Below are 19,086 nucleotides of genomic sequence, written 5' to 3'. Positions count from 1 at the left end.
GAGACCGAGCCCCATCTTGGGCTCTGTGCTGATAGCATGGAGCCTGCTTGGGCTTCTCTCTCCCTCTCTCTCTCTCTCTCTCTCTCTCTCTCTCCACCCCTCCCTTGCTCATGCCCTGTCTCTCAACATAAATAAACTTTTTAAAAAATTTTTAAAAAACAACAAATAGAAAGATCCTTGGAAATGTGCTCAGTAAGAACATGGAACGTGCTATTTGCAGTTTGGTCTGCTAAGTCAAACTTACTACTTTATGCGCATGACAGGGTTTTGATTGCATCCGTAATTCGTGTTTTACATTTTTGAGAAGATAAAGATAGAAAAAACAACTGATACAAGGTCTGCATTATGTTACCAATAATCCTGTCAAATGTTTTCTTGTTTCTAGTCTCCCAAATCAGCATTTATTAGTGCTGCAAAAAAGGCAAGATTAAAGTCCAATCCAGTCAAAGTGCGATTCTCCGAGGAGGTCATCATCAATGGCCAAGTGTCGGTGAGTTGACCGTTGTCTGCTTGTGACTCCGAGAGAGTCGCTGAAACAGGGGCCTTTTACTAGGCAAGGCCAGTCGCTCTTCTGGAATGATCAATTTAGAAGTCTTTGTTGGATTTCACAGGGCTGTTGACACGTTCCCTCTGGTGTATCCACGATACGTAGTAGTCCAGTGTTTTCTTCGAATGATTCCGGTGTTAGAGACCTCGCTACTTTGCAAAGGAGTTTGTTTGATTTGAGATCACTGGCGTTGCCTCATAGTCAGTAAAATACACCTCTTTGTAACTTCCGCCTACTTCTTCCCATTCTGCCAACTAAGCATCCTCCCATTATATATTTTGAGAAAGGTTTCCCTAAGTTTTTCCTTATTCAAAATTAAATGTCTCTTTCCTTTCAATTAATCAAAATGGAGACAAGTTAAAGTAATGGGGAAGTTTCATATGTGCACCCAGAAGTGAGGAAATACTGCCCGGATCTCTGTCAATGGGTCTCGATAGAAATCATAATTACTCAGGCACATAATTGATCTTCAAAATGAATAGCGCCAACATCAATAAGTTGCTGTACTTTCGATTCTTTTTTGCCCAAGAAAATCTAGCATAGTGTTTTTTGCTTTTCGAAAGCTGTCATCTAAGGCACTGATAGTTTTTGGACTTCTGAAATACCAGCTATGGCTGTTCGGGTTTTGTTGTTGCTGGTGGTAGTGTTTAAACAAAGTCACAAGGATAAAATCTCATCCATGACATGCTCGTTAGGGGTCACAGACTCTTCCCTGAGGGTGGTCCTGGATCTGAATTTGCAGATGTAGGCTTGCACATCCTGAGCTAGGCACTCCCGGTCCAAGTGTCTTTCCAGAACTTGCTGACCTGTGCCTTCCCCACTTGGGAGTCCAGGAGTCAGCTGGCCAATCTGTGAAACTATGTGATGCTTGCAGGGGGGCCTAGGGCTGTCATTGTGCTGCCCTGTGAGCATTTCAGCTGTGGTCTTGTCCTCCCGGTTGCCATGTCCCAGCCCATCCCCTCGGCCCCCTTTCACCCCACGTCATCCTGCTCACCACAGGGCATCCCTGTCTTCCTGAAAGCACTTAGCATCCATTACCATCTCACAAGACTATCCCAGTTTAAGGCCGGAAGGTTCCAGTCGCAGAGGAATTGTGATATCACAGAAGGTCATCTGAAACTTACCCCATCTTTTCTCAAGCTTCCGAGCATGAGATTGGGTCATCAGTGTATGCATCTATTTTGTTTTAATGTTTATTTACTTTGTGAGAAAGAGAGAGCACGTGTGGGGAGGGGCAGAGAGAGAGGGAGACACAGAATCTGAAGCAGGATCCCGGCTCTGAGCTGTCAGCAAGTGCCCGACGTGGGGCTCGAACTCATGAGATGTGAGATCATGACCTGAGCCGAAGTCGGACACCCAACCCACCGAGCCATCCAGGTGCCCCAGTGTATGTGTCTTTAGAGAGAATAGGAGACTAGAAGCTTCTGTGGCTATTTTTGCCCTGGATATACCAGGTCCATTCAAGGTAGCTGGTGTGTGAGGACAGCTCTTGGGGTCAGTCATCATCCGCAGCTCCTCTGCCTCATCACAGGCCTGTGTGTGGCAGGGACCTTCAGTCTCAGGTCAGCTCCTCAACCTTTGGGACCATCTTCATTTTCCATCTGCTCTTGCTCTGCTGAGTCATCGGGTATTATTTCGTGTCGAGTTGGAGGCAAACCAACTCAGTGAATCGGGTAGTAGGAAAGTCATGTGTGAAGTCCACAGGAGAAAGGAGAGGGAGGAAATTCAGAGAAAGGAACAGGAAGCGAAAGCCACGGAGCCTCTTCTGGAAATGCTCAGGGACTGAGTTCCATTGGATTCGCGGTAGGACATTAGCCAGTCTCTGGACATCTTGTCTTCAGTTTCTTCATCTGTAAACAAGGGACATGTGGTTTCAGGATTGCCGAGTTCCACTTGACTCCTATGACTTCGTGACCAGCTACACGTGAGAAACACAGTTCACTCTAAGGATTGGCAGAACTCCAACATGCCTTCCTTCTTCCCCTGCCCTCTCCCCCTATTTCCAATTAAAGAGAAAATTCAAAGGACCATGTTTCTGCTGTTTACTTTTGGTCATGTCTCCAGCATCTGTTTTTAAATTATTTTTAAGTTATGATGTTTGTTAGAGACTTAGTTTTTTTTTTTAATTTTTTAATGTTTATTCTTGAGAGAGAGAGAGGCAGAGTGCAAGTGAGGGAGGGGCAGAGAGAGAGGGAGACACAGAATCTAAAGCAGGCTCCAGGCTCTGAGCTGTCGACACAGAGCCCGAGGCAGGGCTCGAACCCATGTGAACCTTGAGATCGTGACCTGAGCCAAAGTCGGACACTTAACCGACTAAGCCCCCTAGGTGCCCCTAGACTTAGTATTTTAATCTCTAACACACTACCTCATTCCTTATATGTCCCTTTGAGTTTAAGGAACATTCCTAAATGGGTTAAAAATTATTTCATAAAATAACTTTATACTTAAAGCTTGTGAATGCTCGGTACTCCCTTTTCATGACTTCTGCCAAGTTCCAACAGGCATCGCATCAAACGTCATCATTGCTGGCCCTCGTTCTTTTCTAGGTAGCCTGCTCTGCTAAAGTCTGTGCGTGTTGTCCTAAGCATTGTGGCTTAATTACAAAGGCATCATGTCTGTCATTGTGTGTTCTACTGGGAAACCTTGATTGAGGAAAAAAAAAAAAGAAATTCATCTGATTTGTTTTCTGATGGAAAAACGTTCTTTCATTTGAATCGACTGAGTTATTTGTAGCTGGAAAAGAAGAGATTTCCTCTGAACAACTAAACTCAGATATCACCAGAGAGACCCCTTTTAGCCTTAGAGAGTTCAGTTGGTGGTGGTGGTGTTTTATGTTGTGATTAGAATAAATTGTAGGTAGGTGCTGTTTCTGCAAAGAACAGAATTCTACTTTGATCTTCTTTGTTGTTGTTGTTGTTGTTAAACAGGAAACTGTTAAGGATAATTCACTTCTTTTTATGCCAAATGTTTTGAAAGTGTATCTGGAAAATGGGCAGACCAAATCATTTCGCTTTGACTGCAGCACCTCCATAAAGGTAAGAGGACCCGCTAAACTCTACACCTGGACACCGGCAGGTACGGCGCGAGTGACCCTGTCGGTCTCGTGTGACAGCACCTTCTCTCAGAACTATCTGTTTATTGCTGAGATTTCTTTGGTGGCTTCCAAATAAGGGCGCGTATGAATATTTAAAAACAAACCAAAACCAGGAGCTTTAATTAAGAAGGTTCTGCTGCGTGTGTGTGTGTGTGTGTGTGTGTGTGTGTGTGTTGCAAAATGATATAACATGCTATCACTGACAGATCGCTAGGGTTAGTCACTTTAATGCAACTCCAGTTTAATTAAAATAGTGTGGCTGTCCCCAAGAAGGCTTGGCACCCTGCCCCAAAGCCAGCATGATTTCGTAGCGATGTCAGCCACCGAGAGGATGAAGACGTTAGCCGTTCATTGAGTATCTGTTACTGTGGTGTCCAGCAAAAACGAGGGCGAGAATAATGTAAAGGTAACATTTGCTTTTAATTGCTGTCACCAATTTCATGGAAATAATGCATAAAAAGGCAGAAACGAGGCGTGCTTCTCAGGAGAAGGGGTGAAAAGGAAGAGGCGCAAAACAGTCCTATTATTGCAAAGCCACAGGTGAGTTTTACATAATGGGTATTATAACAAAGCAGATGGGTTCTTTCCCTCCATGCTTCCTTCCTGGGGAAGAAAAGTGCATATTCTATTTTTTATTGGACAAAAGTGTGTTCCGAAATTGATTGTTCCCTAATGCCTCCAGCAGCCTAAAATAGGCTTTCTTCAAATGGCACAATAAAAGAGGTTTTATTGAGGTTTAAAAAAAAAAAAAAAAACCCTAGTGATGATCTGTACAATAATGTATCAAGAGAACATCAACTCTGTGATAAAAATGTCTATCAATAGTCAACCCCTCATTCTCGGCATTTAAATTAATCAGCATAGGCCTTATAAGTGGCAGCATTTCTGCGAAGGCCCACTCACTGTGCATTCTTACTGCCATGATACTAGCAGGTGGCCTGTTTGGAATTGCTTTGAATAGGTGGCGATCTAGCAGGTCATAGAGCAGACCATGTTCTAGATTGATGATGGAGGGTGTAAGCCATCCTTAAAATCCTTCCACGGCAAGCGTCAACTCCGTGCAAGGCTGCTCGTTTTATTTTTTTTTTTTAAACGTTTTTATTTATTTTTGAGACAGGGAGAGATAGAGCATGAACAGGGGAGGGTCAGAGAGAGGGAGACAGAGAATCTGAAACAGGCTCCAGGCTCTGAGCTGTCAGCACAGAGCCCGACACGGGGCTCGAACTCACGGACCGCGAGATCATGACCTGAGCCGAAGTCGGCCGCTTAACCGACTGAGCCACCCAGGTGCCCCATTTTAAATACTGCTCGTTTTAAATACTGACTGACAGAAGCCCTTTTCCTTTATTCCTACCCACGATCCTTGTACGGTGAGGTGTTACTCTCATTATTGATCCGCTAGCCTAGAGGTGGGCAGGCTTTTGCTCAGATTTTTTTCTCACAAAAAAATCACGGCGTTTACATAGACTATCTACTATCTATCTGACCACCAGCTAAAGACACTTCTAGCAGGCAGTACGCTCCAAGGGCTTACAGTTTACCCCCCAAGAGCCAGGAGCAAAGAGACAAACCTTTCTTCGGGCAGGACTAATCCTTTTCTACACAGACCGTATGGAAATGAGTGGGCATGGCCAGACGTAGTCTGAAGGCCTCGAGCTGCATTATTACAACCCCTCTGAAGCTCCAGCTTGTTCTCTGATACCCAGTGGTCAGGAAAGCGCCTTGCCATTGCTCCCCGCCACCCCACCTGAAGATACACGTAAAGACTTGAATGCATTCCTTAACAGAAATACGCGTAAATTTCAAGGAGAGCCCTGTTGTTAATTCCCTGCGGCCTCTGTATTATGGGAACCCACGCGAGACTGAGGTTGACTTCCCCGAGGGTGGCAGATGGCGAGGAGAAAACAGGGAACAGTGCAGAGTTCACGGCGAACGATAGGATGGTGTTTAACAAAATTTGCCAAAATTCTTGCTACAGTATCGCAGTGGAGAAAAGCTGTTGCGATCGATTTTCCAGTGTCCTCTCGGGTGATTCAGGAGAATATTTTACAACATGCTTGTTGCCACACAAAGGCTGGTTTTGTTCGTTCTTTTCTGGGCCTTGAACAAAAATTAGGAAGCCGAGGACCTTTTTATGAAATTCAGTATAGTCGAGGCATTTGTGTTGAATGCCACTCTTGGGTGGTGAGTGGGTGTGGGATCTTTGTTTTGTAGGGGTCTGAAGAAACTGAGAAAGGTCTATAGGGAAGAATCAAAATTTCAGAGAGATCACTTCAAAAAAAAAAAAAAAAAAAAAAACCTCCATGTCATTACAGGGTTTTTCCATCTTGGCATTGTTGATACTTTGTTTGGAGCAGGGAATTCTTTTTTTTTTTTTTTTAATGTTTATTTATTTTTGAGACAATGTGAGAGACAGAGTGCAAGCAGCGGAGGGGCAGACTGAAGGAGACACAGAATCTGAAATAGGCTCCAGGCTCCCAGCTGTCAGCCCAGAGCCCGATGCGGGGCTCGAACCCACGAACCGTGAGATCGTGACCTAAGCCGTAGTTAGATGCTCAGCCGACTGAGCCATTCAGGCGCCCCCGGAGCAGGGAATTCTTTATTGTGGGGGCTGTCCTGTGCACTGTAAGATGTTCAGCCACATCCCTCAATGTCAATAGCCTCTCCAACCCCATTGTGACAACCAAAATGGTCTCCAAAAGCGTCCAAATGTTGCTGTAGGGCAGAATTGCCTTAGGATGAAAAGCACTGTTCTTTGGAGTTTTTAGCAACGGCGTGTAAATTATCCCGAGAGATCACTTAGTTTCTGAGGACATGGAAAAAAAAAAAAAAGTAATGGGTTTTTTTTTTAATTTCATTTCAAACGAGAGCTCATCTACTAGTTTTCAGATCATGAAAAAAATAAGTCACTTTTTTTTTCATTTTCAAAGACACCTATCTGATCCTAAAGGTTTAATCCTTTAAAGGATTGCTTGTTCATTCTACCCTCCCCAGAGATTCAGAATAAAAGCTAATATATGTATATTGTTCTAGTGCCCTACCTCTGTCAAACAGTGCCACAATAAATGTGTTCTCTGTATGAACTCATTCAGTCCTTGTATCTATTCTGACATATAAGGTATTCTCATCATCCCTGGGTTATAGATAAGGGCATTAAGACACTTCCGAGTTTGATAACTTGCACGGAGGTGCACAGCTAACGTGAAGTCGAGCCGGGTGTGGAAACCAGATTCTTTCCAGATCTCACATTCCAACCATTACCGCATGCTCTTAACAGAAGGGTAGACTAAGGGTCAGCAAACGTTCTCTGTACAGGGCCAGGGAGCAAATATTTTAGGCTTCACAGACCATACAATCTCGGTTGCCGATGCAAGGGGCAAAAGCAGCCATCGACACTATGTAAACAAATGAGTGTGACTGTGTTTCAATAAAGCTTTATTTATACAAACAGGTGAGGTGGGGAGCGGATTTGGCATACAGGGGTATTCTGCCCACCCCCGGGGTAGACCACTTTCCAAGGTGGTTTAATTGCACCCCCCCCCCCCATCTAGAAGAAGGGGAACCGAACCCACTCCACTGTACAAGTTATTGATAAGCTTTCCAAGTTAAGACAAGCGAGCACCTCCCCCAGCTAGTCCCCCCGTTGCCTCCCTGTTTCTGAACTCCATAACGATCCGGGGTGGTGGGAGAGGTCAGGAAAAGGAATATCAAGCTTCAGGATCCAGGCATCGTATAAAACTTACAGATCCGAAGCCTATTCGAGCAACACTTTTCGGTCATGGTAAACTCTGCAAGAGAGCCGTGTTGGTTTTGATAGCATCTTGTCAATGTTTCCTCTGTAAGGATGTCATCTTAACTCTTCAAGAGAAGCTCTCCATCAAAGGCATCGAACACTTCTCCCTCATGCTGGAGCAGAGGACGGAAGGGGCCGGAACCAAGCTGCTGTTGCTTCATGAACAGGAGACTCTAACTCAGGTGTGTGACATCACACTCGCAGGTGAGAGCAGAAATTATGCCTGCCGGTGAGAGCCCAGGCCATCTGGCCCCAGAATTCCCCTGTCCTCTCCTCCCTTCAGTGTACTCACTGAGGCCCTGGGGATCCCCACTAAAGAAAGCTCTGGCATTCACAATGGGTTGTACACCTCAAGGTGACGCTTCTCTATTTTGTTCATTTTTCTGTAGCCCGTCAGTCGGCGTCACGTGCGGAGTTGCTAAAGACTCGGCACGTACTTGTAAGGGTTAAATTGTACTGTAGGGCTAACGCTTAGCTTGAAAGATAACAACTTTATTCTGACACTAAAGGTCGAAAGATAACAGCCTTGCTTTTACTCTTGTAAATCATACTTCATACTCTTGTGAATCAGGCTTTACCAACGAAGGAAACAAAAGCTCAAAAAAAGAGCATCAGAGACAAGGTCAAGGAGATCCGCTGGTTGCAACTTAGCGGCAGAAAGTCTAAAATAATCACCTCATTCGATAACTGTTTCTGACTCATCTGGCAACTGTTTCTAACTCCTCTGGGAACTGTTTCTCTGGTCTGTTCCCAGATAATGATAAAATGATGTGATCGGCTTTAAAAACTCTGTACCCCGGCTGTTCGAAGCCACACTCTTATCAAGAGTGTTGGTCCCGATCGGTCGGCCTTGCCTCTCATTGTAATAAACTTTGTCGCAACTGTCACTGGTGCCCGTGGCATTCTGTTTCAGGAGTTGTGTGGATGCAACATACTCCCTGGGAATGTGGCTCCGCAGAATCATGTTTTATGTCATGGGAAGGACTTGTTCGCCTGCTTTGACAATGCATCTCTCGAAACCATTGAAAAGAAATGGCTTCTGAGATTATTTAAATTAAACCAGAATCCTAGTTAGTTGTCTTAAGTTCTGGGTGCACACTGGCCTGTTTGTGGAGGCTTGAAATGCCCACCCCAGTGCTGCTCACTGTCAATGTTGGATCCACCAGTGCGTCCCAGTTCCTGGCCACCAACAGGCCACCCCCATCTGTTCTCTGGGGAGACAGGCAGGCTGCTTGGCTGCTGAATTCAGCGTGGCACCCTCCTTTCTCTCGTGATTCCGCACACGCAGTCTTTGCCGGAGGTAGAAGGGATCTCAGCCGACTCCTCTTACGGAGGAGAGCTCAGTGAGTGAGGAGGGAACTTTAGGGAGGGGGAGACCAGGAGGAGGAGCAGGAGGTGCCCCCCAGACGGACGGGGTAGCAGAAAGCGTTGTCGCATTTAAGTCTTCGCGGTTGCTGCGTAATTAAAAGCTGGTGCCCCGCGAGTTGGGTCCCACGACATGCCTAAGTCTCTTGATTCAGTCCAACTCAGTGCAGGGAATTAGTTATAAAGCTGTCGTTTGTGTACATTTACAGCCCTCGATCTACACTTGACCTATTTTTCTCAGGTTTGAATCTACCTGGAGATACTTTAAACCGCTTCTAATGATCGTTTCTTGTTTTAACCTGTGCCAAAACTCCCTTGGAAACCGATGACTTACTTTATGCTTTGTTACAGGGGAGCAACCCCCGATATTCAGAATCCCACATGGGCAAGATCACTGTTTGGCTCGGAGTTCCTCCCGAAGCCGAACTTAAGACAAGGGTTTGGGTGCCCGTGGTTTATGGGGAGGAGAGATCCGGAAACACTGGGAGAGGGAGGGAAATGGGGCAGGGGCATCTTCCGGCTGGTGGTGGTGTGGGCTGCTTCCGAGGACAGGTGCTCCCTGGCCGCGCAGGGTCGCCTGGTGCTGGCCAGTGGTCGCCGGTGTTTGCAGGAAGTAGCCTTCAGCTCGTGGTCATAAATGCCAAGGGGATATGGGCTGACAGCCAGTAAGTAGGAGTCTAGTGAAACTTCCCACAACCTTTTGATATTGCTAGATACACTCTCCCTCTGAACTTCTATCTACCGCACAGCCTTTATGGGAAAGCTTCTTGCTGGTTTAGCAGGACACAGATTCTTTCAACGTGTCTTCTGGAGCTAGGCAACCATGACTTCTCATTCCAGACTGATCTCCAGGTTTTTAAATTTCCGTTAAAATGTTAGAAGGAAGCAGAAAGCCTGTAACACTGATTTTTCCCTTCTCTTTGTAGAAGTGGCTGTGTTTATCAGAACGAAAAGCAAAGTGTTAAAACTTCAAGTATGCTCCCTAGAAAAGAAAACTTATGGATTTAAATATCCTGAAACGAATCAGCTATATGCCTTTGAAATCACTGCATTTGAAAAGCTAGATCAATAAAGTGTTTATAGGCATGGTAGAAAATGAGAGTAAGTATAAGAAATGTGTACGTTTCCAGGAAATTGTTTTCTTGTTTTAGGGACTGTTATTTTTATGGGCTGCTGTTTCTAATGAGTCTAAAGCACTTTAGCCTACTGACGATAAAAATAGGCTCAAGGTCGCTTGTGGAAAATTCAGGAAAGATGGATTCTAAGCAGTAATGAAAGGAGCTGGAGATAAATGATACCTGACTTTCTAACATCAGCACAGACCTTCAGACAAAATACCCTAGGACATCCCCATAAAACCCCACAGCAGACCCGAGCCACGCTACTGGTCGCTTAGGTGCCCGTATTTTCTTCTTCCTGGTTTGCTTGACCACCAGCCAGCGATGAGCAGCCCCCGGCCCATGGGCTCGTGAGTCCACTTGGCTTTGTGATCCTGCCCACAGCCAGAAAGCTGGGTCAGGGTTTCTACTTCTCAGTATGCCTTTAAAAGGAGTATGTGTTTTCCCATTGAAATTCTTCTACTCAACAAAATTAGCAATGTAAACTCTAAGAATACACACACACACACACACAACATGGGGTTCAATGAGGCTATTGCTGTTCCTGTTTCGAATTTTAAATTCCAGTTCATGAACACTTTTATTTTGCCAGATTTGTCCTCTAAAAAACAAAAGTAGTTACAAGTCCGTGGAACTGCATACACATCCATAGAAAACACATTCAAGGGCAATGCACTCATTCACCTGTTTATTAAGCACCTACTATTCATTGGCCGATTGCCTTTTGTTGCAAAAGGAATTACGAATTACGAAACCTAACCGCTAGTAGCCGGCGCATGCTGTGCTGGGTAAAAGGGAAAACAAAACGGTCCGTGGTCCTCAGCCCCAAAGAACCTGTGGAGTATTTGAAGCTCCTTTGAACGATTTGAACAATGTCGTGATACCAAAAAGTGCGGGTTAGTTTGGAAACTTGTGGATTCCAGAATTAGCGCACGGGCCCAAACTTGCATCTTCCTACTTTCCAGTCTTCTTCAGAGGGCCAACCTCAGACCCCTGGCACCCGTTCCGTCCACATCAGGAAACTCCCATCCCCCTGGGACGGCCTGGAACCAAGGACTTTTCAGTGGTCCGGTGGCTCCGTGATGAGGGTTGTCGCCTCTGTTTAGTGTCCTCTCCTGCCTGACCTGCTTCGCCCACTCCCTTACTGGCCTCTCCTGGGAGCAGTTCTTTAGTAAGACCCTCATGTCAGGGTCTGCTTCTGGGGAGCAAGACCCAGGGTCTGAGCAGTTTTCGGGGAGTGAGTATCTATGACACAGAGTAAAAGACCTTCGACCACCTCCTTCTCTGGCGTTCAAAGTTGCCTTTGCCTGCACTGAAGGATTCTTGTGATCTGTCTGCTCTTCTAGGTGACACAGCGGCCCAGCTCCCATAAGATGAGGTGTCTTTTCCGCATTAGCTTTGTCCCGAAGGATCCAATTGACCTTTTACGGAGAGATCCAGTTGCATTCGAGTATCTCTACGTTCAGGTATGTGAGAATTTGGGCATGTTTTATATGAATATTGGGGGATAAATTAAATGTGGGGCTTTTCCCCCTAAAAATGACTCTGTTTTGCTGCTTTCACTTTTGAAATAATTTCATAAGTATGAACACATGCTCACCTCCCTGTCCCGCGCCCCAGCGCGCACACACACACACACACACACACACACACACGTTCATTTACCAAATCATGGTCATTGATTTGGTAAATGAATGTCATTTACCAAGTCATGTTCATTTACCCCTAACTACTTCAGTGTGTATTTTCTAATAACGAGGAAACTGTCTTATATAATCATGGTCCAATTAACAAAATAAGGAACTGTAACACCGATGCATTGCCGTCCTCGTGTGCAACCTATATCCAGATTCTTCCTACCGTCCCCAAAATGGCCTTTATGTCAGTTTTTTTTTTTTTTTTCTAGAACAGGATCCACTCCAGGATCCCATTTTGCATCTCGGTATCATGTCGCTTTAATCTCCTTAAGTCCAGAACATTCCTCATTCTTTCTTTGACTTTCAAGGCTTCAACAGTTTTGAGGAGTGCTGGCCAGTTATTTTGTAGAAATCTCGGAATTCGAGTTCCTCTGATGTTTCTCTCCTGATTAGGTTGAGGGTATGTCATTTGGGCAGAGGCATATGATGATGTCAGTTTGTCCCCTTCATGATGAGGTTAACTTTGACTCTTGGTTAAGGCAACGTTCTCCAAGTTTATCCATCCAGAAGTTACTACTTTTTTTGTGATTAATAGGTAATTTGTGGAGAGTAATTAATACCCTTTCACTCACCAGTTTCAGTATTCATTCATGCGTCTTGCCTGAATCCGTTATTACTGCAATGGTTTTAAAATGATGATTTTTCTAATTCCATTATTTCTTCTTCATTGATTAATTGGCATTCTGCTATGAAAAAGATTTTTTCCCTTTGTCCTTTATTTACTCATTTATGCACTCATTTATTTGGTGCTTAGAGTGTTCTGAAATAGGATATTCCTTATAATGGAATAATTCATTTCAAGGCAATAAGACTTTAAAAAAAAAAAGTATCCTTTGCAGACTGACTATATCTAATTCTGGGTTATAATTCTCAAAAAACAAGGCTTCCAGAGATGAGAGTCTTCGCTAGTTTGCCCCAAAGGGAATTTATTCGTCTGACTTTAGGAGATGTTCTTGTATTTTTCCCTAACTGCTACCCATTACTCTCGCTTAAATTCCCAGTACAATCACATTAAACAGTAAGAACCCATTTACCTGAAGTTTAAGCATCTCACATTAGAATTACTCAGAGATTGTAAACCTAAATGTAACCTCCCCTGACAAAAAAAGGGAGAAAGTGCCAAAGTGAGGCAAAAAAAACAACAACAAAACCCCAAAGACGTGCCCCCTTTGGTTAGACATACCTGTGTAAGGCCAAGACTTCTGGAGCCATAAGAAAGAAAACACAAAGAAGGTGGGAAAAGAAAAAAAAGAAACATTTGTTCAGCCTAGGTAGCTGATACACTGGTTTTGTTTTACTATTCTCAGTATTTTCTTGTATGTTTCAAAGCTCCCGTTCTTGTATATTTCAAAGCTCCCGTAGTCTTTAAAACGTTGAGTGGGAAAAGAAAACAGGTAGAAGATGGCACAGAGACAGAGGTCAGGTGCATGCCAGAGGTTGGGAATGGGGACATAAATTAAAGTGGCAATAATCCCTGGAGAACAGAAATTAAAGCGAAGGCAAAAGAAGCCGGATGTACTAGAACATTCTAGCAGATAGGGCACTAAACGCAAGGCTCACTTAAACGTCCCCCACCTCGGTGCTCTTTGGAAGAGATTCTGGTACTTACAGCTCAGTAGGATGATTGATGTTCATGAAGATAATCCTGAGTCATCTGGAAAAGGCAAGTAAAGATATGTGCAGTGTACTTTATACCGTTTCCTACCCAGAACAGTGAAACTGTCATGACCTGGGTTTTTTAAATGTTAAACTTGGGCCACCCGGACCCCTCAACTCTATCCCCTGTTCCCCAGCAGGCCAAGTGACCCAGAGGTGACTGCCTGATTCTCAGCCGATGCGTTACTGCCTCTTCCCCTAGCCCTGCTGAGAACCAAGCTGGGGCTCTGCCCATGGCTGCTCAGATGATGTGCTACGTTTTTTGGCTTGTTAGTTGCAATTAGATAGTTACACAGGTGCCAGTCAGTGCGTGGCTGTAGACAGATGCGTTCACTTGTCATTCGCTATAATTAATGTACTCACCCCATTCACAAGGTGCTGCTTCGAAACTGTTCTACTCTGCTTCTGCTCTAAACATCCCATTTTAAAACGCCCATGGCCTTTATGAAAGAGGAATGTGGTTGTGTTTCTCCTGGGAAGGACCGACCTCTTAGGTAGACCAGGAGGACTGCTAAGCACAATTCTGTTTAAGGTGTGTCGATTCAAATCTAATGCGGTTCGTCGAGATCTTCCTGATTCGAAAGAGACACTTTTTATACGTGTGGGGCTGTTCTGCGAAGCAGAGACCCTGCCCAGCGATCTTGCCCCGGGGGACTGGCAAAAGACCGGTGACATTTCTGCTGTCCCCCCTTGGGTGTTGCACGGGTGGTGGACTAGCCCGCCACCCCTTCGAGGATTAGCCAATGGAGGGAGGAAAGGAGGTGGGAAGCCATGTGTGCTGGGCCAAAATTAAGCTACCATCGTCTCATATGTCCTCCGCTGAGAATAAGAAATGAGAATTTCTTGGCATCCGACTCTGTTTCACAGAATGCGAGGTATGTCCAAAATAACTTCTCTGTCGAACAGAAGTCAGTGGATCTGCAAATGGCGCTGTGTGCCCATGTCGATTTTAAGGTACCAAAAAGATGCCGTAAAATTAGCCTAGAGAACAAAAGAGTAAGGAGAAGCCATATGTACATTACAGTGTATATTACCATATACATTACGCTATATAATGTGCAATGTACATTGCAAAGACGAAACTCAACCTTGTGGGTTGCTGTTGAGGACAATAGCCATTGACTAGATGAACCTTGGCAATGAAAATAGAGGCTTGAGGGTGGTAACATCTGTTAATCGCCTACTCATTACTGGGCCACGAGGTATTCTGCAGATGTGAGTATATATAGTGACAGAAAGCCCTGGTAATTCACACTGTTGTAACTCATAATTACCTGTCCAATATCTACGAAGAAAAAGATGGTTACACCAACTAGTAAATGGGACAACACCTGAGAGGCTACGAAATATTTTAAAACACTTGAACAGCCTCGGTTGCCTTTTTAATACCTAACATGTTCATGATAAATGAACTTTCTGTGGGCCTAAAGTAGTCTATCGGGACCTCTATTTGGCAAAACAATGACCACCATTTGCTCGTGTTAACTGTATTTTAAGTAATGTGATTATGAGTAATAAAAGTATGATTCATGCCATAAAATATATATATATATCAGACTTCACACTAATTCTCCAGGATCAGTCTGAACTAATTATATAATGTAATTAAGTGACTAATCACCTTGACAAAGAACTCACCCAGAAGTCTGGTTAAATACAGGGTATGAAAGGGATGGGAAAAAACTATCCCAGTCACAACTCTTAGGAGAAGTCCTAGTGGTGACTCAGCCTAATAAAGCACATTCCAGTCTGTGAAACATCCTTAGAGATGTACCAACAACCTTGAGAGTGAGCCCATTTTTCAGGTAAGAAAACAGACTCGAGAGAGATGAAATGCCATGTTCGAGGCCGTTTGATGAGTAGCTGACAGAGCCTAGGACTAAACCTGGAGTCTTTGTCTCTAAATCCTGTGCTATAATCCTGTGTCGAGTGCTTATTATGGCCTGGTGCTGTGCCAAGTGGCTTCCTCTCCCTCATCCTTCATGAGACTGTAAGATGAGCCTCAACCCCATGGTGTCCCTTTATGGACACCCCTAGGCTCTTGGAAATAACTGGTAAACCCAACAGCAAAACAAAATGGCTGCCTTCACTCAGACCACCCTATCTCCCACCTCATACCAGACCTGCTTCCAATAAAGAGTGCTGTGCAATCCAGATAGGTGTGAGCTTTTCAGGAGGAGCAAAGGTAGAAGCCCATGTTAAAGATGGAGGCAGGGAGAGGAGGTGACTTCCCTCTTAGGAGCAAGGGGACAAGCTGAGAGGCACGAGCCTGGAGGCCGGGGACAGAGTGTGCATTGCATGGCACCAGTAGGGCATGGGTAAGTATTTGAAGGGTAAACGTTGTGTGCAGAAACCATTCAGGGGTACATGTTCCCATTTGGTAAAGTCAATGCATGAAGGGGTCACAAATGTGCTTTGCTGGGAGGAGAGGTAAATGTTCTGATACAGTTTTGCATTTGAAATCTTCTTGGGACAAGGCAAAGCAGGAAGAAAGAGGCTAAATATCATAGTTTCTAGCCCCAAAGCCTAGTTTTCCAGAACAAAAATAAGTGTGTGTGTGTGTGTGTGTGTGTGTACACGCACGCACACACACACACACACACACACACAAAATATGCTGAAGCTACGCTGTGCTTCCAGGTGATGTATAGCTCAGTGCTTTGCCCCTAACGAGCAAGCATGCCCGGTGAGAACCAGTCACTGTGGTCACACTAGACTTTGCAAGTTGCAACACGCTCTCAGCCACCCTTGTGTTTGATGCTCACCACACACCCTGTGAGGTAGGCATCTCCCTTTTACAGATGAGCAAACTGAGGCCCAGAGATGTGGCGTGACTCCCTCAGAGTCGCAGCAGGGGCGGGTCACCGCTGGAGTGAACTGAGGGTTTTAATGGCTACGCTTTAGTGAGTGCACATTCAGTATTGGCAGTGCTCCAGCGGCGTCATTAGCGTGAGTCCCCATCGCACAGATGAGTCAACTGAGGCTGCAAGAGTAAAGTGGTTGAAGCTACAGGCACAGGTGGGCATTGGCAAAGCCACGGTTCCGAAGCAGGTGGGTGTGAGGCCGGGGCTGCTGCTGTCCAACCCCTTGCTAAACCTGCCTCCCCCCTGAACTGCTCTCGAGAGCTAAATGGAAGTTAATGACATTGGTGATGACCGCGGTTGACGCGTATGAGCACTCACGACTTCCCAGGGCTTCACATCGTTAGCTCATGTCCTCCTCACCACAGCCCTGTGAATGGGGAAGCACTACCGTGCCCGATTTACAAAGGAGGAAACCGAGGCACGGCACAATTCAGGGATTTGCCCAAGTTCCCACCCCTGTGGAAGCGGAGGAATAGGATTCGAACCCGAGATTCCAAGCCCAGCACAAGTCGCATGCTGCTATCAGTGCTTTGCGCGTTCAGTTGCAGCACCTGTGTTTGGAAATTTCGTACCTGAATTCCTAATTATTTTTACCAAAAGCTAAATATTTAAATAGCAGCTCATTTGTCGGTGAATGTTAAACGTTTTGTGCGGTCGCTGTGTTTGTGCATGTAATTAAATACTGACTGGGTTCCAAGCAGCCTGGTGGAAATGTTTCCACATTTAGCCCCCTTGCCTTTGACGGGAAGCTGGAACACTGGGTCACCTGTTCCTCGGAGGCAGCGCGCCGGCCGCCGGTTCTTTGACACGCTGCGCCCTCTGCTGGTCTCTTTTGCAGAGTTGTAACGACGTGGTTCAGGAGCGATTTGGGCCCGAGCTGAAATACGACATAGCCCTGCGGCTGGCAGCCTTGCAAATGTACATCGCAACCGTCACCACCAAGCAAACACAGAAAATCTCCCTCAAATACATCGAGTAAGTGTTGGCTCTCGGAGCCATTTCAGGCACAAAGATGCTGCCTCCGTAACGCCCAAGTGTATTTTCGATGCATGTCTCGATTTCCAAAATTGATCCTGCTCAAATCCAGGGCATTTGTTATAAACATGGGCAAAATATATGAACGTCATGTTCATTTTTGGTGGAAGAGATCCATTTCTTACATAACCCACCTTTAGAGAATTGTTTAAAATGAGGACCAGATTGAAAGCGAAGCGTACGTTTTAAAATTCCTAAACGGACTTGATTCCAAGCCAAGCTTTGGTCTCCGTGCTTCTCAGACATTAAGCTCTTTAATTCTCACGACATCCCTGGGAGATCAGTAGGATTTTAGCTGTATTTTACAGATGAGCAAACCCAGGCACATAGTGACTAAGGAACGTGCCCAAGTCACACAGCTGCTAACTGGAGGGGTCCGGATTCGAACCCAGGCAGTGGGATTCCATCTTGTGCTATAGGTCGTGTGATCAGTAGAAGCACCTGTGTTAAGACTGCGGCCTGCGTAACCTGAGATTGCTTTAGATTGCTGAGCTACGGTATGAAAGTAATGCTCTTAGCCATAATCAGGAGGGATGGTATCTGCGGTAAAGAAATGTGGCCGCGGGAAAGGATGCCATACAATCAAATTTTGTTTCACGATTCGAATGTTGGCCAGAGAAGACTCCCTGTTAGAAAAAGGCAGTCGTGTTGCCCTCAGGTCTATTGAAGGGTCATCCTTTCAAGGAGAGCCCTCTGTCGCCCCGTCTGTATGCTTCCCGTTGGCAGGTGGCTCAGAAGCCGAGAGCAGCCATGCTGCTCTCTTAATCATGGCCGCTCTAATGCTAAGAGAGAGGAACGCTCCTATTTCAAAGTTCGTGGCAGGACCGAAGCCACATCTCCACGTAACACTCAAAGCCCTAGAGCCCTCTCCGCCTACACAGGTGATATGCAAGCTAATTGAAATCCCACCTTCCAAAGAAGCTTCCCATGGGCTGCCTGTTAAGCCTTTCTAACTTCCCAAGGTGCCAGGCGGACCCACCAGGGAGCAAAATGGCTTCTTCCCAATGAGTTCAGGAGCCCGTGTTGGGGAGGATCAGAGCCCCGGTTTGCTGATTCCAAGGCCACTGTTCTCAAAAGTCTCAGTTCTCCTGTCTACGCCGAGGGACAGATCCTTGTGTGCGATTTGAGAACCTCAGGCCTTCCATTCTCCACCCAGTCTTTTTCACAGATGCCTTATCTCTTGCCACACAGGCCATGACTGTCTCCTGAGAGAGACTCCGCCCACAAAGAGGTCTTCCGCTCAGTCGGACACATTCAGCCCCTCCTCGGTTCCCCTTCCTTATGTTTCAAGGGGGTGGACGATACTGGCTTCCATATGGAAAGGTGGCCTGTCCAACTTGGCACGGTTTTCAGACCACTTAGATGCCTTTCTCTTCCCGTTGCCTGTACGCACGTTTTACCAGTTTGAATATGGTACAGTCAGAAGCCTCCCAGAGATAACTGGCTTGAGGAAGAATCTTACAGAGTCCACAATAAGGTTCTCACTAATCAGTCCACTCACCCGACAACTGTTCACTGAGGCTTTTGTGTGGTATTCACACCAGGACGGTAGAAAGTTCAAGTAAGTATAAATTATAATCCTCAGCATCAAAGAACGTGTGGTCTGATTATACAGATATGAAAAGTAATGATCTAAAATAATGATACAAGCAGAATTCCCAGGCACCCCAGAAGGAGTGCCAGATGATGGGGATAAATAACAAATACAAGTGGAAGAGGGGGAGGAGGAGGAAGAAATGGTGATCATGAAAAACACCATCATCATGATTGATCAAGTGGGGGAAGGCTGTCTTCCTACCCTTCTCTGGAGAGGATCTGGAGTAGGAGAAGTAACTAAACCTTCTTGAAGATCTTCATAACTTAGGAGACACTGCTTGGGCACATGACCAATCCGGATAGAGTTTGTAGAGTTCAAAA

General features: G+C 45.5%; 1 protein-coding gene across 10 annotated transcripts in view; it reads left to right on the top strand.

The window, feature by feature from the left end:
- The window catches only part of FRMPD4 (FERM and PDZ domain containing 4), an 843,299-nt gene that overhangs the window by 805,209 nt on the left and 19,004 nt on the right, over positions 1–19,086 (top strand). For 9 of the 10 annotated variants that reach the window (XM_053891835.1, XM_053891836.1, XM_053891834.1 and 6 more), the window contains 5 exons: positions 386–490; positions 3,475–3,582; positions 7,485–7,616; positions 11,264–11,383; positions 16,973–17,109. In XM_053891835.1, the coding sequence (XP_053747810.1) occupies positions 386–490; positions 3,475–3,582; positions 7,485–7,616; positions 11,264–11,383; positions 16,973–17,109 (602 nt within the window). The remainder of the gene's footprint in view (positions 1–385; positions 491–3,474; positions 3,583–7,484; positions 7,617–11,263; positions 11,384–16,972; positions 17,110–19,086) is intronic. The other variant, XM_019417876.2, reaches the window with a different exon arrangement.

Source organism: Panthera pardus, unplaced genomic scaffold, assembly GCF_024362965.1.
Source record: "Panthera pardus isolate Hobbes unplaced genomic scaffold, ASM2436296v1 HiC_scaffold_27, whole genome shotgun sequence".
In the NCBI taxonomy this organism is placed as follows: domain Eukaryota; kingdom Metazoa; phylum Chordata; class Mammalia; order Carnivora; family Felidae; genus Panthera; species Panthera pardus.
This window is presented reverse-complemented; position numbering and strand designations above follow the sequence as displayed.